General features: G+C 42.5%; 1 protein-coding gene across 3 annotated transcripts in view; it reads right to left on the bottom strand.

The window, feature by feature from the left end:
* The window catches only part of LOC122552701 (regulator of G protein signaling 7), a 460,227-nt gene that overhangs the window by 123,773 nt on the left and 309,642 nt on the right, over positions 1-26,812 (bottom strand). For all 3 annotated transcript variants that reach the window (XM_043695581.2, XM_043695584.2, XM_043695583.2), the window contains exon 5: positions 6,700-6,806. In XM_043695581.2, coding sequence (XP_043551516.1) covers positions 6,700-6,806 — 107 coding nt within the window. The remainder of the gene's footprint in view (positions 1-6,699; positions 6,807-26,812) is intronic.

Below are 26,812 nucleotides of genomic sequence, written 5' to 3' on the forward strand. Positions count from 1 at the left end.
CTAGCACATAGATTTCCACTAGGGTTGAAATTATTTCACATGGCCCAATGATTTATTCCTGATGTGAAAAGTAAAAGGAGAAATCTAAAAAAACTCAAAAGTTTGTATGTGTTTGGACACCATGAGATTCAGGTACATTTCAAACTGAAGGATACGAAGGAAAATATTTTATATCTTACTTTGGGAGTATTTATTTAACTGCACCTGTAATCCAGAGGCTTGGATGAATGATACAGAATTACTATAGTAGTTTAGGAATTTAAATTAATGGACACCATTATTGACATTAACTTTGTACTCCAAATGTATGAATTGAGCTTAAGTTTTATAGGTTGGCTGTAGACAGATTTCCATTATGTATCCAGATTATTAATTGGGCTTCTGGTTTAGTGACAATACCACATAATGAATTAACCAATTCTGGAAGAAGACAGTCACAAAGGCATTGGATCTCTGGACCATGTGATGGTGTGTCTTCTCTTTCTGTGGTTAAAAAAATAAACACCTAACTCTTGAAGAATGCCAATTTATTAACCCTCACCAGTGCTGTAAACTGTTATTTTTAATCAGTAAGTCAGAGGCTTTATAAGTTATGAAGAAGTCACTCTGTGGCTCCTGCAAGCAAGTGGACGTACCTGGAGATTACAGCAATCACCGAATAGCTGGTTCAGTCCCAGGGATCATTGAGTGGCCTTTCCAATTTTCCCTCCACCCACAACACTGCTTCATTTTTGGATCTACTGTGTGTGTCTGTATTTCTTTATAGGGGGTGTTTTATAAGGGGGTTGGAATTTTAACAAGTAGAGTTAATGTCGATGGTTCATGATTGTTTCCTTGTAACTAGTATCTATTTGCTTGTAATATATAATAATTCCTGTCAAGTACAGATTTCTAGTCGAGCTTTCTGTCACCCCAGTCTAAAAGGCAGGTAAATTAAGGAATATTGCATACTTTTGTAAAATCCTTAACCTGTGAGAAAGCTCTGGGAATAGTAGAGTTTGATTTCCAGCATGACACTCCAGTGAGGTGGAACAGTTTCAGTGATCAATTGAATAATACTGATGACATGTATCGGATATATATCAAGTGAATTCTTGTGGGAAACAAAATTATCAGATGAATATAAAATCATGTGCATGAATTCACCATTTGCACAAAGCAATGCACCAAGAGGCTGGAAAACAAAATCTACCCCTTGGTTCCACTTCCTCAGAGATAGTGGTTCAATTTGCTTACACAGAAAGTAACTGATTTAATAATGTAAATCAAAATTTGAGGTTCAGTGAGATATTTTTATGTGTTGTAACCTGATTTTAATAATGCTGTGCCTCCTAAGGACATGAGCACAGCGCATATGCATTTTTTCCTTGCATACAGGTGTCAGCAGTCATTCTCTTTAAGGAACAGAAATAATGCTTTCTATTACCTTTCGGTCCTAACATGTTCTGGATTCAAGTCCCATTCTATGGAATAGGTGCATAAAAACAAAGGTTGACACTCCAGTGCAGTACCGAGGGAGCACAGCACTGTGTCTTTCCAATGGAGACTATCTGGTCATCATCAATATGCTGTTTCTGGGCAATTACCATTTGCAAATTTGCTGCTGTGGTTCTGACATTATAACAGTGACTACACTTCAAAAGTACTTCATTTTGAGACAACTGGTTGGGATTTGGAATTGAGAAGTCAATCTTCCTGTTGTAACTACTGAGGCAAGGTTTAGCAATCAAACAAGACTTGAAATAAAAGGCAGACGTAGGGCAGAATATTAGATCATAAGGCCATAAGAAATAGATACAGACTGTTCAGTCCCTTGAACTTGCTCCACTATTCAGGAGAATCACGACTAATCCGACATTCCTCACATCTTTTTTCTGCCCTTTCCCGAGGACCGTGGTTTCCCTACTAATCAAGAGTCTATCTATTTCAGCCTTAAAAGGATTCTGCCCCACAGCTCTCTGTGACATGGATTTCCAACATAGGGGTTATTTTACATTTCATTTGTCCATGTGCCCAGCAATTTGGAATCCACAGGTCAGGTAGGTTTACTTTGTGTATCATCGAGTCAGTAATCTAAAGCTGCAGAGCAACATGCTGCCAACCCATTGGTCAGATACAAGACCTAAGTGCAAATGAAACAAATACTCCAGTTATGTCAGCTTTGTTTCCCTATAGCTGCTCATGATCTGCTTGCTGACCCTTTCTAGTTCAAGATACCTTTTCTCATCTGCAGTGCCTGGCAGCAAAGGAGAGCCCTACAGAAGCATCATCAGTGCCCGAGCACGATGGAGATGTGGATGATCTGATTAACATTCCAGCAGGGTTTCCTGTTCAAATTTCCAGAATGTTGGGGCATCTGGCACAGTTTACCCCAGGGCTACTGTTCGTAAGTCAGTATCAGGATTTCTGCCTAGTTGCTACCAAATCTTCATTCAGTGTACATGTTGCTGTTTGAATTGCTATTTGAATTCATGTATCGCTGGACATCGGAGAGCATCTGGGAAAATTAACAAACAGTGAAATTCACAACTGATCTTGGAGGAACTGTTGGGCAAAGTTCACAGCACAGAATCAGATAAGTTAATCGTTGTTTTAAGTGTGGCCTACAGAGAATCTGCAGTAGTGAGTAGAGTGGGTTCTTTCTTGATTATATGTTTTTGGAGATATGTCTCTTGATTAAACTTAAAATATAAGCCATAACTATTAATTTAATCTGGGGCAGTGTTTTGTAGAGGAATAAAAAGGTGTTATTTTCTGGGTCTGTAGATTGTGAAGGAACAAAAATGGCCTTGAAAAGAGTGATATGTACTTCTTGTCGGATGTGGGAGTTTAAAGAGAGTTTAAGGGTTACTGTGGATTATATCTGCCATAAATGCTGTTGGCTGCGAATCTTATCAGATTGAATGGATCGGTTGGATAGACAGTTAGAAGCAATGAGGAATTTGCAACAGCAATAGTATGTGATGGATGGCATTATAGGAAGAGTCAGATACAGTCACATAGATGGATTAACTCCAGGAAAGGTAAGCGAGGTAGGCAGCTAGTGCAGGAGTCTTCTGTGGGTATACTGAGGAGATAGTGAGGAAAGAAGTCAATCTGAGACTGGTACAGTTGAGAACAGAAGCGAGTCAAACAGTCAGGGCAGGCAGGGACAAGGTAGGACTGATAAATTAAACTGCATATATTTCAAAGCAGGAGACCTAACAGGGAAGGCAGATGAAATCAGGGCATGGTTAGGAACATGGGACTGGGATATATAGCAATTACAGAAACATGGCTGAGGGATGGGCAGGACTGGCAGCTTAATGTTCCAGGATACAAATGCTACAGGTAGGATAGAAAGGGAGACAAGAGAGGAGGGGGAGTGGCATTTTTGATAAGGGATAGCATTACAGCTGTGCTGAGGGAGGATATTTCCAGAAATACATCCAGGGAAGTTATTTGGGTGGAACTGAGAAATAAGAAAGGGATGATAACCTGATTGGGATTGTATTATAGACTCCCTCATCGTCAAAGGGAAATTGAGAAACAAACTTGTAAGGAGATCTCAGCTATCTGTAAGAATAATAAGGTGGTTATGGTAGGGAATTTTAACTTTCCAAACATTGGCTGGTACTACCATAGTGTTAAGGGTTTAGATGGAGAGGAATTTTTTAAGTGTGTACAAGACAATTTTCTGATTCAGTATGTGGAGGTACCTACTAGAGAAGGTGCAAAACTTGACCTACTCTTGGGAAATAAGGCAGGGCAGGTGACTGAGGTGTCAGTGGGGGAGCACTTTGGGACCAGTGACCATAATTCTATTAGATTTAAAATAATGATGGAAAAGGATAGACCAGATCTAAAAGTTGAAATTCTAAATTGGAGAAAGGCCAATTTTGATGGTATTAGGCAAGAACTTTCAAAAGCTGATTGGGGGCAGATGTTCGCAGGAAAAGGGATGGCTAGAAAATGGGAAGCCTTCAGAAATGAGATAACGAGAATCCAGAGAAAGTACATTCCTGTCAGGGTGAAAGGAAAGACTGGTAGGAATAGGGAATGCTGGATGACTAAAGAAATTGTGGGTTTGGTTAAAAAAAAGAAGGAAGCATAGGTCAGGTACAGATAGGATAGATCAAGTGAATCCTTAGAAGTGTATCAAGGAAGTAGGAATATACTTAAGAGGCTATCAGGAGGGCAAAACGGGGAAATGAGATAGCTTTGGCAAATAGAATTAAGGAGAATCCAAAGAGTTTTTACAAATACATTAAGGACAAAAGGGTAACTAGGGAGAGAATAGGGCCCCTCAAAGATCAGCAAGGCGGCCTTTGTGTGGAGCCACAGAAAATGGGGGAGATACTAAATGAGTATTTTGCATCAGCATTTACTGTGGAAAAAGATATGGAAGATATAGACTGTCGGGAAGTAGAAGATGACATCTTGCAAAATGTCCATATTACAGAGGAGGAAGTACTGGATGTCTTGAAATGGATAAAGGTGGATAAATCCCCAGGACCTGATCAGGTGTACCCGAGAACTCTGTGGGAAGCTAGAGAAGTGATTGCTGGGCCTCTTGCTGAGATATTTGTATCATCGATAGTCACAGGTGAGGTGCCGAAAGTCTGGAGGTTGGCTAACATGGTGCCACTGTTTAAGAAGGGTGGTAAACACAAGCCAGGGAACTATAGACCAATGAGCCTGACGTCAGTGGTGGGCAAGTTGTTGGAGGGAATCCTGAGGGACAGGATATGCATGTATTTGGAAAGGCAAGGACTGATTAGGGATTGTCAACATGGCTTTGTGCGTGGGAAATCATGTCTCACAAACTTGATTGAGTTTTTTGAAGAAGTTACGAAGAGGATTAATGAGGGCTGAGCAGTAGATGTGATCTATATGGACTTCAGTCAGGCGTTCAACAAGGTTCCCCATGGAAGACTGATTAGCAAGGTTAGATCTCATGGAACACAGGGAGAACTAGCCATTTGGATACAGAACTGGCTCAAAGGTAGAAGACAGAGGGTGGTGGTGGAGGGTTGTTTTTCAGACTGGAGGCCTGTGACCAGTGGAGTGCCACAAGGATCGGTGCTGGGTCCTCTACTTTTTGTCATTTACATAAATGATTTGGATGCGAGCATAAGAGGTACAGTTAGTAAGTTTGCAGATGACACCAAAATTGGAGGTGTAGTGGACAGCGAAGAGGGTTACCTCAGATTACAACAGGATCTTGATCAGATGGGCAATGGGCTGAGAAGTGACAGATGGAGTTTAATTCAGATAAATGCAAGGTACTGCGTTTTGGGAAAGCAAATTTTCCCAGGACTTATACACTTAATGGTGAGGTCCCAGGGAGTGTTGCTGAACAAAGAGACCTTGGAGTGCAGGTTCATAGCTCCTTGAAAGTGGAGTCACAAGTAGATGGGCTAGTGAAGGAGGTGTTTGGTATGCTTTCCTTTTTTGGTCAGAATATTGAGTACAGGAGTTGGGAGGTCATGTTGCGGTTGTACGGGACTTTGGTTAGGCCACTGTTGGAATATTGCATGCAATTCTGGTCTCCTTCCTATTGGAAAGATGTTGTGAAACTTGAAAGGGTTCAGAAAAGATTTACAAGGATGTTGCCAGGGTTGGAGGATTTGAGCTATAGGGAGAGGCTGAACAGGCTAGGACTGTTTTCCCTGGAGCATCAGAGGCTGAGGGGTGACCTTATAGAGGTTTACAAACTTATGAATGGCATGGATAGGGTAAATAGGCAAAGACTTTTCCCTGGGGTCAGGGAGTTCAGAACTAGAGTGCATAGGTTTAGGTTGAGAGGGAAAAGATATAAGAGAGACCTACGGGGCAACCTTTTCAAACAGAGGGTGGTATGTGTATGGAATGAGCTGCCAGAGGAAGTTGTGAGGCTGGTACAATTGCAACATTTAAGAGGCATTTGGATGGGTATATGAATAGGCAGGGTTTAGAGGGATATGGGCCGTGTGCTGGCAGTTGGGACTAGATTGGGTTGGGATATCTGGTCGGCATGGATGGGTTGGACCGAAGGCTCTGTTTCCATACTGTACATCTCTATGACTCTATGACTTACTTGGTTAATTAGTGTTGCTTGGATGGAAAAGGATTAATAATGGAGTGCCCATTTGTGCCTCCACGTTTACTCTTTATGTATATCAATGAGATCAGGAACAGACTGCAGAAAGCTACAGCACAGAACAATTTGAGAGACCTTATGCATAAGAACGTAGAATATATTAAGTCCCACAGGTTGGCATGCAAGCATGTCATCGAGCTATACAGCAACAAAGAGGCACTTCGGTTAGTGCAGATTCAATGGGCCTATCTACACCAATCTCATTTTCCATCGCCGTGCCCATTTTGTTAAGTATTATTACATTTGAGATGTTCAACCATGTGCCTTTTAATGACTGAGAGGTTCACCTCCACCTCACTGCCAGGCAATGTCTTCCAAACTCCTACTACCCCCTGGATAAAAAAGTTGTTTCCTCACCTCTCCTGTTAACCTCTTCCCTATTACCTGAAAATTATGCCCCAGATTATTGATCCTTCAACTAAGGGGAATAATTACTCCTTACCAACTTTGCACAATTTCTGTTGTTGTTGTAAATGATAAAAGAGCAAATTTAACAGTCATGGGTTGACGCCCAAATGGAAAAATAAATAAAAGTGATTCAATTTTATGTCATAATAATTGGTTTGTGTTTAGTGTACCTGAAATCTGTAGAAAGTCCCATCATCCTTCAATGTTAGCACATGGTCTGAGATTGGAAAGAAGTAGCCATGAGCTGCCATCAGTGTTCCAAGATGCAATGCTTCTACTGTTCAAAGGAAATAAAAAACAAGGTCAGAAGTGTTTTATTTCAGCTGACTCAATAGCAGTATTACATTGCAATTGAACTGCCCGACATAATAAGCATTTATGGAAATAACTGAATACATTTTGTGCAGAATCATCCAGTCTCCATCGTCGAAAAGTAGGTATATGACTGAAGACGCACATTAAGAGCCTGCGGACGCCCTCTGCGTAGACATATATATGAATTTCCTGGAAAATATTAGTGTTTGATTGGCAACATCTCTGTGCCCCATGACCCTCTGCAGTTGTCTCCAACTTTTAAATTAGAGTTGTAGAGTTCTGCAGTACCAACCTGGCTCATTATTCAGAAATGTTCAACAGATTAAAACCTAGTTGATCACCTGGGTAACTGCATAGCTGATAATTCCAATCACTCATACTGACTCACCCCAAATAAATAGCAACTCTGACCTCTTGACTACCTTCCCCCAACTGATCCAACTATCTCCAACACCACCGAGACCACGCAATGACGCCTCTGACCACTCAATTACTCCCCAGTCTAATCTAACCTGACTATCCTTTGACCCCCTGACAGCTACATGACTACCTTCTCAAACTGATGATTCTCCATTCTCACTACACCTCTGACCACCTCATGCTGCCATTATTCCCAGAACCTGACTAGTCCTGCTGACCAGCTCTCCAAATGACTCAACTAATCCCTGACCAGATTACACTTTCTGACAAATGATTAGCCCTCCCAGCTATACTACAATACCCTGTCCTGCCTGCACCTCCAATGTGACCATTGCTCCCCCCTGCCCCATGGATCACTTGATCAGCTTCCCTGACCACACCCGACTACACTCACTCCTTGACTACCGCTTCCCATCACCCAACTACACAACTCCCAACAGACAATGAAAATACACCTCCCAATCACCTCACTACCTTCTGGACTACACTCACAACTGGACCTGACTACCACCCAGCCCACCCCTGCCAAGCTGACTACTCTACCCAATACTTGCCTACATCCAGATCTTACTGCCTATGAACCGCAACAACTCCCCTCAAGCCTGACTACATCTACCGACATGACCTGACCCAACTGCCCCACTGGCCAGTTACCCATTCACCCACCTACCCTTTTACTTACCGACTCATCCATTCATTAACAGTCAGACTGGACCTGGAAACCTACCATAATGGCAGCTATGCCTAGGAATTGGGATGTGTCCTGTCTTCCCCAAGATACATTTTACTGAGACAGAGTTCTGTAATTGACACTGTACTTTACATGTCTCTGACAGCCAGGATTGGAAGATTCCAGAATAACAATATCAGGTCAGGAAAATTTTTGAGCTCAATGGCAATCCAAACAACACTGGTGCTGTTTGGAAAAATTTCCACTACCATATCATATTAGGGTGTGTACTATATATTGTATAATCATAATGATGCTGAAATGCAACATATTGCGTTAGTTGATAAAAGTAAGCAGGTGAAATTCAAACTGTTCCCGTCAATAATAGGAAGAAGGATTCCGACAAAAAAGCTTTTGGTCTTAACAGGACAGAGAGAACATCTCCTGCTTTTGATACCAGTAACAGGGATCACTGGCACTTCTCTTTGATTAGTCAGTCTCAGATTAGTAACTCCAATGTTGTTTAAAATCTGTAGTATCAGTACGCATGTGCAGTTATTATCTACATGGGAAGTAAAATAAGCGAAATTATATATTAAAGTGAATCTGGTGATATTTTTAAATGCTGTGCAAAAAAGCAAGTGTGGTATGAGAAAACATTTTTCTCACTCAGCTCTGGTATGGAATGCACTGCCTGGAAATGTGGTGGAGGCAGGTTCAATTGAGACATTCAATGGGCTTTGGATGGTGATTTGGGTGGAAATAATGTGCAAGGGTACGGGGATAAAGCAGGAGACTGGCACTAAGTGACGATGTTCATTTGAAGAGCCAGTGCAGGTAAGTTGGGCCAAATGGATCCTTCTGTGTCATAACAATTCTGCGATCAATCATATCTAAGGGTGTTCTTCAAACTAAGCTGGCATAGTCCTCAATTGTTTTCAGGGCCAGCAGAATATTTCAGGTAAAAACAGTGAAATAACTCTGCACAGGCCTTTATCCCAAGACCAAGTCATCCTTGATTTACACATGGAGTATCCCTGACACTGATCCAGCCTCCTCAGAGCCAGCTCGCAGAATGAACAGAATCTCTGACACTCCTGTTTATATTTGTCAGCCAGGGCTCTCTGACTGGAGCAAGTCAACAGCCCCAATCAGGGAACTCATATTCTATGAAGTCCACCTGGCTGACTTCAGTCCAATCATTACAAACAGCACACATTTTGTTCTTCTGAGTGAAATGTCTAGCAATTTGTGATTTTACATGACACCGTGAAACAAAATGTGGTATTTAATGCAGGCTGTGGAGATCTCGCCCACGAACTAGAGACTGCACAAGTCCCCTGAATGCTCCTCTGAGGAAGGATCACTGCTAAGTAGGCTGGTCTGGAAATTCCTCTCCCAAGAACTGCTGGGCACGCCGAGGTTAGCAGCTCTTCATTGGCAGTGCCAATTGGAATGGCTGCAGATCAAAGTTTGTGAGAAGATTTGTAGCTCGGGTGTTCGTTGTTATGGTTCTGTTCGTTTCGTCCCCTGTCTAGATGACATCCTCAGTGCTTGGGAGCCTCCGGTGAAGCGCTTCTGTGATGTTTCCTCCAGCATTTATAGCAGTTTGTCTCTGCCGCTTCCGGTTGTCAGTTCCAGCTGTCCGTTGCAGTGGTTGGTATATTGGGTCCAGGTCGATGTGCTTATTGATTGAATTTGTGGATGAGTGCCATGTCTCTAGGAATTCCCTGGTTGTTCTCTGTTTGGCTTGTCCTATAATAGTAGTGTTGTCCCAGTCGAACTCATGTTGCTTGTCATCTGAGTGTGTGGTTACTAAGGATAGCTGGTCGTGTCGTTTCGTGGCTAGTTAGTGTTAATGGATGCGGATCGTTAGTTGTCTTCCTGTTTGTCCTATGTAGTGTTTTGTGCAGTCCTTGCATGGGATTTTGTACACTACCTTGGTTTTGCTCATGCTGGGTATCGGGTCCTTCGTTCTGGTGAGTTGTTGTCTGAGGGTGGCTGTTGGTTTGTGTGCTGTTATGAGTCCTAGCTGTCGCAGTAGTCTGGCTGTCAGTCCCGAAATGCTCTTGATAAATGGTAGTGTGGCTAGTCCTTTGGGTTGCGGCATGTCCTCATTCCGTTGTCTTTCCCTTAGGCATCTGTTGATGAAATTGCGCGGGTATCCGTTTTTGGCGAATACATTGTATAGGTGTTCATCTTCCTCTTTTTGCAGTTCTGGTGTACTGCAGTGTGATGTGGCGCTTTAGAACAATGTCTTGATGCAACTTCTTTGTGTGTGTTGGGGTGGTTGCTTTTGTAGTTCTGGACTTGGTCTGTGTGTGTGGCTTTCCTGTGTACGTTAGTGGTGAATTCTCCGTTCGGTGTTCTCTGTACCATCACGTCTAGGAATGGGAGTTGGTTGTCCTTTTCTTCCTCTCTAGTGAATCGGATTCCTGTGAGTGTGGCGTTGATGATCCGGTGTGTGTTCTCTATTTCTGTGTTTTTAATGATTACAAAGGTGTCATCCACGTATCTGACCCAGAGTTTGGGTTGAATTTGCGGTAAGACTGTTTGTTCTAATCTTTGCATTACTGCTTCTGCTATGAGTCCAGAGATGGGTGAGCCCATGGGTGTGCCGTTGATTTGTTCATATATTTGGTTGTTGAATGTGAAGTGTATTGTGAGGCCCAGGTCCAGTAGTTTGATTATGCCGTCTTTGTTGATAGGTTCACCATCCTGTTGCCTATTCTGTATGTCCAGCAGGTTGGCTATTGTTTCTCTGGCTAGAGTTTTGTCGATAGAGGTGAACAGTGCAGTTATATCGAATGAGACTATAGTTTCTTCCTTGTCTATGTGTATATTTCTGATGATGTCCAAGAATTCCTGTGTTGATTGTATAGAGTGTCTGGATCCGCTGATCAGGTGTTTCAGTTTGTGCTGTAGTTCTTTAGCCAGTTTGTGTGATGGTATCCCTGGTAGTGATACTATGGGTCTGAGTGGGATGTTTGGTTTGTGCACTTTAGGTAGTCCATAGAATCTCGGGGTGTTGTTGTTTTCAGGTTTCATTCTTTGTAGGTCAAACCTGGTTATCTGTCCGTTTTTTTGTAGGTTCCTCAGTGTGTTGTTTATCCTATTGGTGAGCTGTGGGGTGGGGTCAAACTCCCTCTTTTGGTAGGTGTTGGTATCTGCAAGTAGTTGTTGTGCTTTTTGGATGTACTCTGCTTTGTCCAGGATGACCGTCATTCTGCCTTTGTCTGCTGGTAGTATGCTTATGTTCTTATCGTTTCTTAGTGATTTTAGTGCTTCCTTCTCCTTGGTGTTGAGGTTATGTGTTTGTCTTTTCCTTGTTATCAGGGGTACGATACTTTATCTCACTGTTTGTTGTGTCTCTTCTGTCAGTCCATTGTTCCTGAGTGTGCATTCTAGTGCTGCTAGGAAGTCTGATGTCTTGGTGTCCCTGTGGTTGTAGTTGAGTCCCTTGGCCTGTATTGTTCTTTCCATGTCTCTGAGCTGTCTGTGGGAGAGGTTTCTAACCCAGGTGTGTGTTGTGGTGTCCTCGCTGTTGTGTGTTAGTTTGGCCATTTTTCCTTTTAGTGCCGTTTTTTTGCGGTGTGTGGTCCTGTTCTGTCCTATGGTGACAGCCTGTTCCATGGTCCGGGTCCATTCCTGATTGGTGGTTTTTGAAATTAACGATTTTTGGCGCACAATTTCTTGTCTGTATTTGTGAAGTCTGTTGTGAGCATCTGTAATCATTACCTGGATCATCCTGAATCGTTCTCTCTGGCTGTGTCCTGGCTTGTGGGGTGTTTACTGGTGGTCTGTATCTGACACATGGTGGAAGGATTCGATTCTTTCGGCATTCGTGCAGGAACCGGAGTTGTTCGTATGTGGCGCTTAGGCGGTTGGCACAGGATTCCCATTTCCTGGCTTGTCTCAATAAGCACATTGACCTGGACCCAATATACCAACCACTGCAACGGACAGCTGGAACTGACAACCGGAAGCGGCAGAGACAAACCACTATAAATGCTGGAGGAAACATCACAGAAGCGCTTCACAGGAGGCTCCCAAGCACTGAGGATGTCACCTAGACAAGGGACGAAATATCTGCGACACAAATTCCCAGCTTGGCAAACAAAACCACAACAATGGCTGCAGATGCCAGCAATGCAAACAAGGAGAAGCATAGGATCACCAAGGGAGCCTGGTCACAAGTAGTTCGGGGGCCTGGTGGTGGTGGTGGTGGTGGTTTGGCACAGGAATTGAGGAGTGGGGTAGGGATGTTGCCTCTCTGTGTCCCTGCTGTCATGACACTGGATTCTGTAAATGGACACCAGCATCCTCCTCCCAGCCCACAATTATACAGGTTAGCATTTGTACCTTGCATGATGACTGCCTCACTCACTACTAGGTGACTCCCAGAGACATGGAGAATATAAATGATGAAATCCTGATGAAAACTTTCTGACCTGAAACATTAACTCTATTTCTCTCTCCACTGAGGCTGACAGCCCTCTAGAGTATTTCTGTTGTTTTTATTGTCAAGGTAAAGTCACCATGGTCTCAGAGAGAGCAAACTCATTTAACCTGAGGGTCACCATGTCTCAGTAAGGGCCAAGATTCAGAAGGTGGGACTTTCATGATCATTCATGAGACCATGCTGCAGACGTACAAAACTCTGGTGCGGCCACTTTTGGAGTATTGTGTACAGTTCTGGTCACTGCATTATAGGAAGGATGTGGAAGCTTTGGAAAGGGTTCAGAGGAGATTTACTAGGATGTTGCCTGGTATGGAGGGAAGGTCTTACAAGGAAAGGTTGAGGGAATTGAGGCTGTTTTCATTAGCGAGAAGAAGGTTGAGTGGCGATTTAATTGAGACATATAAGATAATCAGAGGGTTAGATAGGGTGGACAGTGGGAGCCTTTTCCCTCAGATGGTGAGGGTGAGCACAAGGAGACATAGCTTTAAATTGAGTGGTGATAGATATAGGACAAATGTCAGAGGTAGTTTCTTTACTCAAGAGTAGTCGGATTATGGAATGTACTGCCTGCAACAGTAGTAGACTCGTCAACTTTAAGGGTGTTTCAAGGGTCATTGGATAGGCATATGGAAGAGAATGGAATAGTGTAGGTTAGATGGGCTTCAGATTGTTTCCACAGGTCGGTGCAACATCGAGGGTCAATGTGCACTTTAATGTTCTATGTCCTATGTTCTATCTCAGCCAGTGAGGGATTTGAACTCATGTTGTTGTTGTGTGCATCGTAAACCAGCCAACCCAGTGCAGCTCAACATCTGAAAACAACACAAATGAGAGACCACTACAAATATAGGGACTAATTTTCCCAGGTGGGTCACCATCCTGCTGTCGGCTCCTCAGTTAATAAGTCACCCCCTGGAGCCCCACTCAATTAAGAATAGCGGCAGACCAGAGAAATAGATGATCCAATCGGAAGGTCTGCAGCAATTCTGGGCTGGCAGTGCCACAATGAGAGATGCGTGCTGCTCAGGCAGCAAGGAGACCACGACAGCACCTGAAAGTAGAGGATCTCCTCCACAGTGCGGTTTGAGGCCGAGGCTTTGGCCATTGCAGTCCACTCACTGCATCAGTAACTGCCACCAGGCGGCTGCCTCCTGTTGCATGCTGGCCCCCACCTTCAATGAGGGGCCCACTTGCAATCAGGAATTTGCTGACAGTGCCATCAACTTTACCAAATGGGACATTGGTGGGCCTAAATTGCTTAGCCTTCAAATGGAACTTGGCTCCATCTCCGAGGTACTGAGAAAATTTAGCTCATTTTCGGCCTGGGAAGCACAGTTCAAATATAACTTGAAAATATCTGGATCACTGATAGGTCCAGTTTGATGCCATAGATAATCTCTCCTGCTGTAATCTACATAAATGGTGGTGGGGAGGGGGAGGGGGGGGGGGTTGGTGGTGCTGATTTGACCACATTCAATAGTTCTGGGTGGAAACTGGTCTGCAGACCAAGGAAAGACTATCACTTACAGAGAATAAGGTTTAAGTTACCAGCACCTTTAGTCTCCCTGAATGGAGACGGGATATGTTCTAACTGGCTGGCAGGTTTCCAAATATAGCAGAACGATCTGACAGTGTTTGCGGCAGCAGCCAGAGGTGGAAACTATCAAACATAACTGATGACAATTCTGGAGGAAAAGAATAAATAATGAATTGCTCGTTGACAGCTGGTGGCACTGTGTCAGGGCGATGAAATGTTCCGTGAACACAAGCCTGCTGAGAATCGAACCACTGGGCAAACCTTGCTTCACAACTGGTTTCGCTCCAGGGTAACATGGAAGTGGAAAGATTACTCGCTGCAACAAACAGAATGAAAAACGACGGGCAGAAATCGGCTGAAAATAGAAACTTTAAATGCTTTGCTGCATTGCAATCTTGAATAAGAGTTCAGCTGTTTCCATTTCAAGATTACCAAACACCACGTTACCTTTATATCAACCTAATGAGAACTAAAGCAGGTTCTCTGAAAGCTACTGGAGAAACTACTTGCATAATAAATAGCATTTTGTTGGAAAAGGAGATGTGTCAAAGGTTTTTGCCTTTTTGTCCCAAATAGGTGGCACTGCCATGTGATCCTTTCTAGTTCGTGTTCATGTGAACATTTTAAAACACTTTTATGACAAATGTGTCAACAATGGAATAACTCCAACTTGGCCACCATCTACAGGTTAGACATCCTGATTTCACCTGTCCATATACTGGAATCATCTGAATAGCAGGCACTTTTGAAATAGCTGATGGCCTAGTTTCAGGGTCTGTTTTAGGTTCCGGGTCTGTATCAGTTTCAGGGTTTGCTTCAGGTTCAAGGGTCTGTTTTAGGTTAAAGGTTCAGTGTCTGTATCTGTTTATGAGTCTGAAACAGATATTGTGTGTCCTTGATAGGTATGTCCCTGTTAGCCAGGGAGGAAGTGATAAGGTAAGGGAACCATGGTTTATTAAAGAAATTGCATCTCTTGTTAAGCAGAAGAAGGAGGCTTATGTGTTGATGAGGCAAGATGGTTCAGATAAGGTGATGGAGAGTTACAGATCAGCTAGGAAGGATTTAAAGAGAGAGTTAAGAAGAGCAAAGAGAGGACATGAGCAGTCTTTAGCAAATAGAATAAAGGAGAATCCTAAAGCTTTCTATAGGTATGTGAGGAATAAAAGGATGACTAGGGTAGGAATAGGGCCAGTCAAAGACACAAGTGGGAAGTTGAGTGTGGACACTGTGGAGATCGGAGAGGTGCTAAACGAATATTTCTCATTGGTTTTCACTCAGGAAAAGGAGAATATTGTAGAGGAGAAGAATGAGATACGAGACATTAAACTAGAAAGGATGGAGGTTAGTAAGGAAGAGGTGTTATCAATTCTAGAAAGAGTGAAAGTGGACAAATCCCCTGGGCCGGGAGAGGATTCTTTAGAAGTTAGGGAGGAGATAGCGGAGTCTTTGGCTTTGATATTTGAGTTGTCATTGTCTACAGGTTTAGTACCAGAGGACTGGAGGATTGCAAATATTGTGCCCTTGTTTAAGAAGGGCAGTAGAGATGACCCAGGTAATTATAGACCAGTGAGCCTTACTTCTGTTGTAGGAAAGGTTTTGGAAAGGATTGTAAGAGATAAGATTTATAATCATCTAGCAAGCAACAATTTGATTTCAGATAGTCAACATGGTTTTGTTAAGGGCAGGTCGTGTCTCACAAACCTCATTGAGTTTTTTGAGAAGGTGACCCAAGCATGTAGATGAGGGTAGGGCAGTTGATGTGGTATACATGGACTTCAGTAAAGCCATTGATAAGGTTCCACACAGTAGGCTGTTGGAGAAAATGCAGAGGCATGGGATTGAGGGTGATTTAGCAGTTTGGATTAGAAACTGGCTTTCTGAAAGAAGCCAGCGAGTGGTGGTTGATGGAAAATATTCAACTTGGAATCCGGTTACTGGTGGTGTGCCACAAGTTTTGGGACCACTGCTGTTTGTCATTTTTATAAATGACTTAGATGCAGGCACAGGTGGATGGATTAGTAAATTTTCAGATGAAACTAATGTCAGTGGAGTAATGGACAGTGTGGAAGAATGTTACAGGTTGCAGGGGGACTTGGATAAACTGCAGAATTGGGCTGAGAGGTGGCAAATGGAGTTCAATGCAGCTAAATGTGAGGTGATTCACTTTGGAAAGAATAACAGGAATGCAGAGTACTGGGGTCAACAGAAAGATTCTTGGTAGTGTGGATGTGCAGAGGGATCTTAGAGTCCATGTACATGGATACCTGAAAGTTACCACCCAGGTTGCTAGTGCTGTTAAGAAGGCATACGTTGTGTTAGGTTTCATTGGTAGAGGGAATGAGTTCCAGAACTGCAATGCCATGCTGCAACTACACAAAACGCTAGTGTGACCGCACTTGGAATATTATGTACAGTTCTGGTCGCCCCATTACAGGAAGGATGTGGAGGAAAATGGAAAAGGTACAGATGAGATTTACCAGAACATTGCCTGGTCTGGAGGGAAGCTCTTATGAGGAAAGGCTGAGAGATTTGGGTCTGTTCTCAATGGAAAGAAGAAGGCTAAGAGGGGATTTGATAGAGACATACAAGATGATCAGAGGATTAGATAGGGTAGACAGTGAAAGTCATTTTCCTCGGATGTACGAGGGGGCATAACTACAAATTGAGGGGTGATAGATTTAAGACAGATGTTAGAGGCAGGTTCTTTACTCAGAGAGTGGTAAGGGCATGGAATGCCCTTCCTACCAATGAAGTTAACTCAGCCACATTAGGGAGATTTAAACAATCCTTGGATAAGCACTTGGATGATGATGAAATAGTGTAGTGTTCACAGGTCGGCGCAACATTGAGGGCTGAAGCGCCTATTCTGCACTGTATTGTTCTATGTTCTTTGCATTAATATCATGGTCTATTTTAGGTTCAGCGCCTGTATCAGTTTTAGGTTCCACATTCTGTTTTAGTTTCAGGGTCCGCATTCATATTAAGGCCTGTTTTATAATCATAGACTTTATTAGCTGAAAGAGCTGCGGATTCTGGAAATCAGAAACAAAAATAGAAATTACTGGAAAAGCTCAGCAGATCTGGCAACATCTGTGGAGAGGAATCAGAGTTAATGTTCTGGGTCCAGCAATCCTTACTCAGAACTGACGATAGCTTGGAAATAGTTGGTTTTTATGCAGAAGTTAGGTTGGAGCGAGGGATAGGGAGTAAATGGTTGGACTCTATCTTTAGGTGGAGATATAGCCCAAAGAGAGAGCAGAACAGTTGGACAGACACAAGAGTGGAAAAGAATCAACTTAGGAGAATGAATAGCTACTAATAGGGACTATCAGTGGCTAACAATGTGGTAAAGACATGGAAGAACGTGCCTCATGCCATAATATTGTTGAATTTGATATTGAGTCCTGAAGGCTGTGGTTCCCAAGTGAAAAATGAGGTACTATTCTTCCAGCTTGTACTGAGCTTCACTGGAGCACTGTAGCAAGCCTGACACAGAGATGTTGTCCAGTGAAAGTGCGTTTGGGACCTTGGATACTGAAGAGGGAGGAAGTATAGGCAGGTGTTACACCTTCTGCGGTTGCAGGGGAAGGTTCCCTGGAGTTGTGGAGGGTATTGGGAGTGAAGGACGAGTGGACCAGAGTAGCCCAGAGGAAACAGTGGAAGGTTAACAAGGGTTGGGAGGGGAATGTCTGTCTAGTGGTGGTATCCCACTGGAGGTGGCAGAAATGGCTGCTAATAATCTTCTGGATGTAGGTGCTGGTGGGATGATACGTAAGGACAAGGGGGACCCTAATGCTGTTGTGGGAGGGAAAAGAGGGGATGAAGTGCGAGAGATGGGTCGGAGCCAGTTGAGGGCTCTGTCAACTACAGTGTGAGGGAATCCTCGGTTGAGGAAGAAGGTGGACATTTCGGAGGCTCCCTTGTCGAAGTTGGCATCATCAGAACGGATGCAACGGAGATGGAGGAACTGGGACAATGAAATAGAGTCTTTACAGGAAGCAGGGTGTGAGGATGTAGAGAAAAGGTAACTATGGGAATCGGTTGGTTTGTAGTGGATATTGGTGGCTGGTTTACCCCAAAAGTGGAAACAGAGATGTTGCAGAGAGGAAGGGAAGAGTCAGAGATGGACCAGATGAAGGTGAGAGCGGGGTGGAAATTGGAAGCAAAATTGATAAACGTTTCCAATTCCGGATGAGAAAGGGAATTAGCATCAATGATATCACTTGAAGAAAGTGAGAGGAGTTAAAAGAGAAGTTATTCAGAGTGAGGACTGGTTTGGCCAGGCAGAGGAGGGTGGTGGTGGATGGGAACAGTTCAGGTCTTTTTATTCCCAGCTGAAAGCCCTGAGACCACTCTGATGTTGAGTGGATATGTAAAGGCATTGCATGCCCATGGTAAACTGGTGCCCGCAAATGGGAGATTCTGAAACTGACATAATGCGTTTGAGGATTGGGAGAAAAAAATGGAGTTGAGGCAGGAAACGATGAGTTCTGTGGGGCATGAGCAGGCAGAAACAATGGCGGGGGAGGGCATTGTAAAGCTGGAAGAGCATACCAAATAGCATCTGAGGAGCAGGAAAGTCAACGTTTCGGATTGAAACCCTCCATCAGGATGGCGGTTGGGGTGGGGGTATGTGAGGTGGTTGGCAGGGAGCCCAGTAGCATGTGGGGAGGGCTGTGGGGCAGGAGGGTAGGTAAGATGGTGATAGGTGGATGCAGGTAGGGGTTTATTGCGATTGGTCAGTGGGAGGGGTGTAGCAAATAGGTGAGTAGGAAGATGGACAGGTTAGAACAGGTCAGGGAGGCAGGGAGAAGGAGCTAGACATGGGATAAAGCTGGGGAGGAGGGACTTTGAAGCTGGTGAAGTCAATATTGAGGCCATTGGACTGTAAGGTTCCCAAGCTAAGTATGAGATGTTGTTCCTCCAGTTTATATTTGGCCTCACTCTGACAGTGGAGAAGGCCAAGGATGGACATGTCACCAGGGGATTCGTGGAGGAATTAAAATGGATGGCAACTAGAAGGTCGGGTTGGTTGATGCGTGCAGAGTGCAGATGCTCCACGAACTGGTCCCTGATCACATCAGGAGCAAGGGATGCAGTAGAGAAGGTTAGATGATGTGCAGGTGAATCTCTGTCGAATCTGCAAGGATTGTTTAAGGCTTTGGACGGAGGGTAGAGGGGGGGTGTGGGGGCAGCTCTTGCACCTCTTGTGGTTGCAAAGAAAGGTACTGGGTGTAGTGGAGAAGTCCCTGAGGAAAGCAGACAGAGGTGGGAAAGGAAATATCTTTTTGATGCTGGGGTCTGATTATCGGTGGTGGAAATGTCAGAGAATGATGCATTGGATTCAGAGGTTGATGGGGTGGCATGTAAGGAATAAAGGAATTCCATTCTTATTGTTGTTGTGGGGAGTGGGTTTGAGGGCAGAAGTGCATGAGATGGAGGAGATGTAGTTGAGGGCATCCTTAATTACTGAGAAGGAGAAACTACGGTCCCTAAAGTAGGAGGACATCTGGGATGCCCTGAAGTGGAACGCCACATCTTGGGAGCAGATGCAGCGGAGGCAGAGATATTGGAAGCATGGGATAGCATTTTTGCTGGATCCCCATCTCACCATTCCAACCTATCCCTCCGTGAATTGACTGCACTCTGTCACTTTGGTGGTAATCTTAGTTCCAATCTTTCACCACCAGGCTTGAAAGTTTGGAGCTAAAGTAACTTGAAAGAGACGCCGTTTTTTTTCCTCCCTTTCACTTGTCATGCCCACGGTAGATATATCTTACACTGATGAATAAATAACTGTGAATAAGCATCTTTTTTATGCAACGACTTCAGTAAACTGGATCTATGGTTTCAATGTACGTCAAAAATAAATTTCAATTCCAGTAAAAAAATCGTTAAATTAGAGACCTCAGTGGGTTTGCTTCCTGCCCGAGAACCTGAATCTGAATTATGCTGAGTTTTATGAGTCAAATGCAAATTTTCTTTGACGCTTGTAAAGATCTTACATGAAATCAGCTTTGCCAGTCTAAATTCAGTCACAAATAAGCTTGGCAGAGCTGCTTTTACTTTGGTATGAAGGGCTATAAATTCAGTATCTAATCAGGCATGAACTGGCCTGCTAAGTTCTCATTTTGCTGGGCACATGCCCCTTTCTGGCTGGAGGCCTGTCACCTCTCATGTTGGTACAGAGAGAAAAAACATTTTCAACTGGTTCTAGGAAGAAACCTTTTAAAATCTATTTGTCCTCTAAAGCATCTCTTCTCCTTTAGCCCTTATTATCATTTTATGCTGCAACAATCACTTATTCATAAAGTTATGGTTAATGTGAAGCTCAGCTTCAAATTTTAATTTGGATTCATTACTCCTTGAGATTAACTCTGTAATTTCACATTAAAAGCTGATGTAAGTGCATAACTTTTCTGTCAAAAAATGCCCTCAATCAATTATTAAAAACTCTGCTATGTCAGATTACCATCGGTGCTGGGCAGCATGCAGTAAACCAGATTCTGAGGAACAGATCATATAAACTTGCAGATGATGCTAGGTGGCATTCCCGGAGAGGACTATGATGGATTGAGGGAATGGAGGGATTTGGGTGAAAGCAACAATTATGAAATCCGTGTATTGGGACACAGGGTATTTGTGGATTTTAGATAGGACAAGGACAATAATGACTTGGTGTTGAAAAGAATTGCATTGTTGTGGACCCAGACCTGGCCCCCTCAACATTTTTTACAAAGGTAGCCTTGATCCTAACTTTTTCTTATTTTAAAGGCAAATTTAAAGTGCTGTGTTCCAGATTCATTTCAACTAGTCAAACTGCTCAACATTAAGCAGAACAAAATTTATTAAAACACTATTGTGAAAATACAACAAAAGAAAGAAGAACTGAGAATAGCTTAACTCTATTGGAAAACTTAACACAATAATAGATACAGTAATTATTATTAACTAACTTCCATAGAACATAGAACAATACAGCGCAGAACAGGTCCTTCGGCCCTCGATGTTGTGCCAACCAGTGAACTATTCTCAGCTTCTCCCCCTACACTATCCCAAAATCATCCATGTGCTTATCTAAGGATTGTTTAAATCTCCCTAATGTGACTGAGTTGACTACATTGGCAGGTAGGGCATTCCACGCCCTTACCACTCTCTGAGTAAAGAACCTGCCTCTGACATCTGTCTTAAATCTATCACCCCTCAGTTTGTAGTTATGCCCCCTCGTACACACTGACGTCATCATCCTAGGAAAAAGGCTTTCACTGTCTACCCTATGTAATCTACTGATCATCTTGTATGTCTCTATCAAATTTCCTCTTAGCCTTCTTTCCAATGAGAACAGACCCAAGTCTCTCAGCCTTTCCTCATAAGACCTTCCCTCCAGACCAAGCAACATTCTCATAAATCTCCTCTGCACCTTTTCCAATGCTTCAACATCCTTCACGAAATATGGTGACCAGAACTGTACACAATATTCCAAGTGCAGCCACACTAGTGTTTTGTGTAGTTGCAGCATGATATTGTGGCTCCAATATAGTAAAATTCCATAAATACCCCCATTGGCAAAAAGAAAAATTCAGAAAACAGACTTTCTCACTTGCAACACCTGCAATAGGAAGAGAAACCCCAGCTTCTAGCTGTAGCCAAAACGAGGGGAAAATATATCTTCCATCTCTCCAAGACTCCAGCAGCTTCTGCTGAATCTAAAAGCTAAGAAAAAAAACTAGAAATCCTGGTCTGTGAGAGCTGGCCACACCTGTCCAGGCTGCTCCAGTTGTTCCAAATTCAAACAAAAACCAAGGCATCACGAGCTGTTCACGTTACCACAGACTGCTCTGCACCTCTCATTCAATCTGTCTCTTAAAAGAAACCAGGTCAAAATCTACCTCTTAAAGTCACAGCATTGTCATAGCACTGAAGAGTTGTGCATCAGCTGAAGTTAGTGATGAGTGAAATGTGAAAGAGTGGAACAGCAATGTTTCAGAAATCACATTGGGAACAATGGAAAGTGATACAATTGGAAATTACTTCCAATACATAGTCGTCAACATTAGGAATTGAATTTTGTTAGAAAGCAACTAAAACCATGGTGATGAATCCATTTTTAAAAGACACACACGATAACCAGTTAAGAATACATTTGTCTGTAAAGGTATTCCCAGCTTGTAGCCAATCTGATTCACTCCACATGATATCAAACGTTGGCTGAAGGTACTGGATACAGCAAAAGCTATGGGCTGTGGCTATATGCTGATAATAGTCTTAGAGACTTGAGGCCAGAAAAAGCCAAGCTGTTCCAGTACAGATACAACATTGGCATCTACCTGACAATGTGGAAAATATCACGAGTGTGGCCAGTACACAAAATGTAGGACAAATCCAACCTGGCAATTACCAACACATCAGTCTACTCTCAGTCAGGGTGAACATGATTGAAGATATTCCTATCAAGTGGCATTTACTCATTTTAGCTTTGATCCAAAAATGGACAAGAGAGCTAAACTCAACAGGAGTGAGGGTGACCAAGAGGAGCATCAGTAAGAATGAAGCGGAAAACGTTCAGATGGTTAGAGTTAATCATAGCACAAAATACACCAAATGCATTTTTGTATGTAAATCATTTCAACCGCAGGATATCTAGCAGGAATTCCTTAGTGTCCTAGAACCAACCACCTTCAGCTGTTTCAATAACCTTCCTGCACTTTAAGGTCAGAAGTGGGATGTTCACCAATGATTGCACAATATTCAGCACCATCATGACTCCTCAGATACTGAAGCAGTTTGTATTCAAATGCTGCAAGACATGGACATCATTCAGACTTGGGCTATAAAGTAACATGTTATAATTCATGCCATATATGAACCAAACATCTTCTCCAAAATAGAATCCTACTATCAGGTATATCTGGTGTAATACATGTTTTGTCAACACGAATTGGCTACAACATGATTGATGAATAGTGGATGCTGTTTGGATAGCGTGAGCTTTTTACTGCAGAGGTATAGTGATTTTTTATAGCAATCTTCTGCAGCATGATTTTCTACAGCGCAATTTCATCTAGCACGCGGTTGCAGAGAAATGTAACCATCGTGTTATACCAGAAATACAGTCGGTTGCTGTGAAGTTAGTGGGATGGACAGTTGTTGGGGTGCACAGTCAATATTGTACAGAGTGGTTGGAGTATACAGTGGATGGCATGTCTGTTATAGGCCATTTGGCACCCACTGAAGTTGAAATTCACTGTTCACTGCACCATCCCTAAATCTCTTTGTTTCTCTGTACATTCAAGAACTATTCACACTGTGCCTACATTGTTGGCATTCATCAACTACTTCACATCTGTCTGAATGAAATGAACTATATATTTTATTTACTGGCTCACCTTGCTAATCATATGCCTCCTTGCATTTTTCTGCATTGATTAAACTCTTGGTAGGATACATGCCAACTTATTACTTTTGCATAAACAATATTCAAAAGGCAATCTATCGAAATGGTGCACACAAGTTTTCAAATGATATTCATGATTTAACTCTAGCAAAAGAAACAGACCCTTTATTTGACCTTATGCATTTGTTATCTTTCAATTTTTCTCTCTTGGCTTGACTTTAATTCCCGGGTGGGAATACAACAGGCATGTACAAATAACAACTGTCAGAGAATTACAGCAGGAAGCTCAGCAGATTTTAAAGGCAGGGTCACCTTAACGTATCACTTGATACTTTTCTAACCAAAATAGCTGAGAGGTGGCCAGGAAACGGACGACAAAGAGAGAGAGAGAGAGACAGATAGACAGAAAAGGAGAAGGATGCAGACCAGACTTCTGTTACTGTTAGGGAAGGTTAAAAGTAACATTGAAGTAGTGTGGCAACCTAAGAGGTAATATTGGAGACAGAGAGAATATCAAGGAACTGACAATACTAGGAGAGACAGTCAGCACCAAAGCAGGGAACAGGCAGCCAATCAGTGGGATTGATATCGAGGGTAATAAAGTGTAATTTAGCGTTACCGTACAGTAGGTGAATGTATAAAATTTGATAAGTAAGTTTGATGAAATGCTGGTGCAGATAGCTTTGTGGAAATATGATGTTGTAACTTTAAATCAAGGGCAGAACAATCTTTGTCACAATACTGTACTAATGATCTAGATAACTAAAGGTCTCAAAAAAGGAATGAAATGAATGGACTACCTGGCATCAATTGAGGCAATGGAAAAACTTTAGAAAATCAGTCAACTTTGAAAAGTCCTCCTTCCTCATATCTGAGGGTTAGTGCCGAAATTGGGAGAGACTGAGGGAGTCATGCTTCACAAACAATGTCCCAGACACCACCATAACCATTTCTGGTTATGTTCCATCTCACCAGCTGGAGGGATCCTGCAGATGTAGTGATATACAGTTGGGAAGGAGCTGTTCTGGGAGCCCTCAACATTGACCCAGAACTTCACAACATCTCAAGTTATCAGGTTAAACATGGAACAACTAAATCTCTTACTGATCACTTTGTAACTGAACCCTCACACCTGGCGATGAATCAGTTCTCCTCTATGTTGAATACCATTTAGAGGAAGCACTCAGGGTGACAAGGGAGCCAAATATATAGTGGGGACTTGTATGTATGCCACCAAGAGTGGCTCAGCAGCAACATCACTGATCAAGATGGTTGAATCCCAAAGGACACAGCTGCTAGGCTTGATTTTAAATCACTTAATTTTAAATAAAACAGAATTTATTTACATACGAAGAGAGGAGAACAGAATATAGAATAACATAACTTATTTGAAAACCCAATTGACTCTATTGCAACTTAATGATATTGTTCCAAATAACTGCAAAATCCCCATAAACAACCCCTTAGTAAAAAAGGTGGTAACATTTTTCACTTACAATTAACCTGTTCAGAGATGCTATTGCCTATCTCCGGAGCAGGTAGGACTTAAACCCAGACCACCCTTCTAAGAGGTAGGGACATCACCACTCTGCCACAGAAGCCCAAACAGCTTTCATTCTATAGCAGTGCCATCACTTTGGACAAAAATACAGCAGCCCGCACCCCACCACCTACCCTCCCAAATTCAAGCCTGCTTTTATTATTGAAAGAAATTGCAAGCCAAACACCCAAGAGGTGACTGCATTAGTATTGCCAACTCAAACTCCACTGTTGACTAACACTTGAAATCTGCCAAGCACGAAGTATAATGAGATTTACAGGATTTTTGAAGATTAGTTGAAATAGACATATGAGGCTACAGTGGTTAATACTAATCATCTAATCATAGTACTGGCAGCCACGCTTTCATAGATTGCATACATCGGGTGTATCCTCATTTCGCAAGTGACAAGTTCTATTTAAAGGTGTGCTATACCTCTTAATGAGAAGCTGAACTGTGGCTGCAAGAAATTGAGAGAGTTTTTTGAAATGTAAATCTGTGCTTTGATGCTTTAGAGAAGCATTTGAACATTTGAGAGAATAAACACCAAGATTTTTTGGCAATGCATTGTGCCTGCAATTCACAGCACTGACAACTATTCCACCATGACAGACACACCCAACACAATCTTTGCCACTGCTTTGAGGTTACAGGTTCATTCAAATCCCATTTTGGAAAGCAGATATCTCAAGCATTCATCATCACTGATGTTGAAGCATTACAATTATTCCTTAAAGGTTTTGGCAGATATGGTCTGTTGCTGAGATCTTTTCCCTTCCTCCTCCTCTTCCAACAGATTGTCCTGCTCTGTGTGTCCTTTCTTCCTTTTCCCAGTCATGCTTAATTCCTAGATGATACCAATGTCTGGAAGCAATTTCCTTGAATGAATGTTTTTGATCAAACAAAACAAAATTGCTTCAGTACCAGCCAAGCAACTCTCTGTAGACTATTCAAATTTTAGCCTCATATGGAAAAGCTCAAGATGTGAATACAATAAGATCACCAGTCAAGAAAGAATGAATCAGCAATTAATTTATAGGTAATTCATTTTCCCTTTAGCTTGTACATTATGGGGGTTTTCCATATCATTAGGTGCCACATTCACAAGTATAAGGTTATAACTAGGAACAAACTGCAACAGAATTGGAAAATGGTTAGTGTTGGTGATAAATCCATATTGCATGCTGATTCACGGAATGATGTGTATGTCCAAACCACATTACCGACATAATGCCTGGCACACTCCATTGGAAATATGCATGTGCATTTGGGATCCAATAGTCCAACATTAGATGCATATACTGTCTCAAAAGAGAGAGCACTACAAAGCTCTATTTAGCTGACATAATGTTTTAAATCTGGCGTTTGAAGTAAAGGCAGAACCTCAATTTCATTAAATACAATTCCCATTTATTTTTAAGCACCTATGTGCAAACCTGTGCTTCTTGGAGTGCTTGTAGAAGAATAAATTGCAGGCACTTTGCTACATAACCTTAACAGACAGATTCAATCAATGTAATTTGTATGCACCTTATCAAGCAAGCATCATCTTCAATAGAGTGACAAACTAAGGCATTAGCACCACAAGCACCTGACTGACATCACTGTCAAGCCGATCACATCCATGACTGAAAGTTAAGGTTAGCCTGTGGTCATGATACTTACATCCACTGATGTGTGAAATGAGTAGGCCATTAATGTACTGCATCACCAGCATGCGTTGAGAGCTTGAAATCAATCTTTGAAAACACTTTATAAAGATTATTATTCCCAAAATAAAGAGGAAGGCATCTATATATCTGGGTGGAACAAGATGGCGCAAAATACTGAGGAAAATGGAAGCTAATGTGACGAGGCCTCTAATATACTTTGTTAATGATTGTTCCAGCAAAGACATATGCGAAAAACATGGGAATCTTGTTTCTTTGATAGGCTTTTAAAAAAA

The sequence above is a fragment of the Chiloscyllium plagiosum genome, unplaced genomic scaffold, assembly GCF_037043375.1.
Source record: "Chiloscyllium plagiosum isolate Xiang-an unplaced genomic scaffold, Cpla_swu_hap1 HiC_scaffold_10, whole genome shotgun sequence".
Taxonomy (NCBI): Eukaryota; Metazoa; Chordata; class Chondrichthyes; order Orectolobiformes; family Hemiscylliidae; genus Chiloscyllium; species Chiloscyllium plagiosum.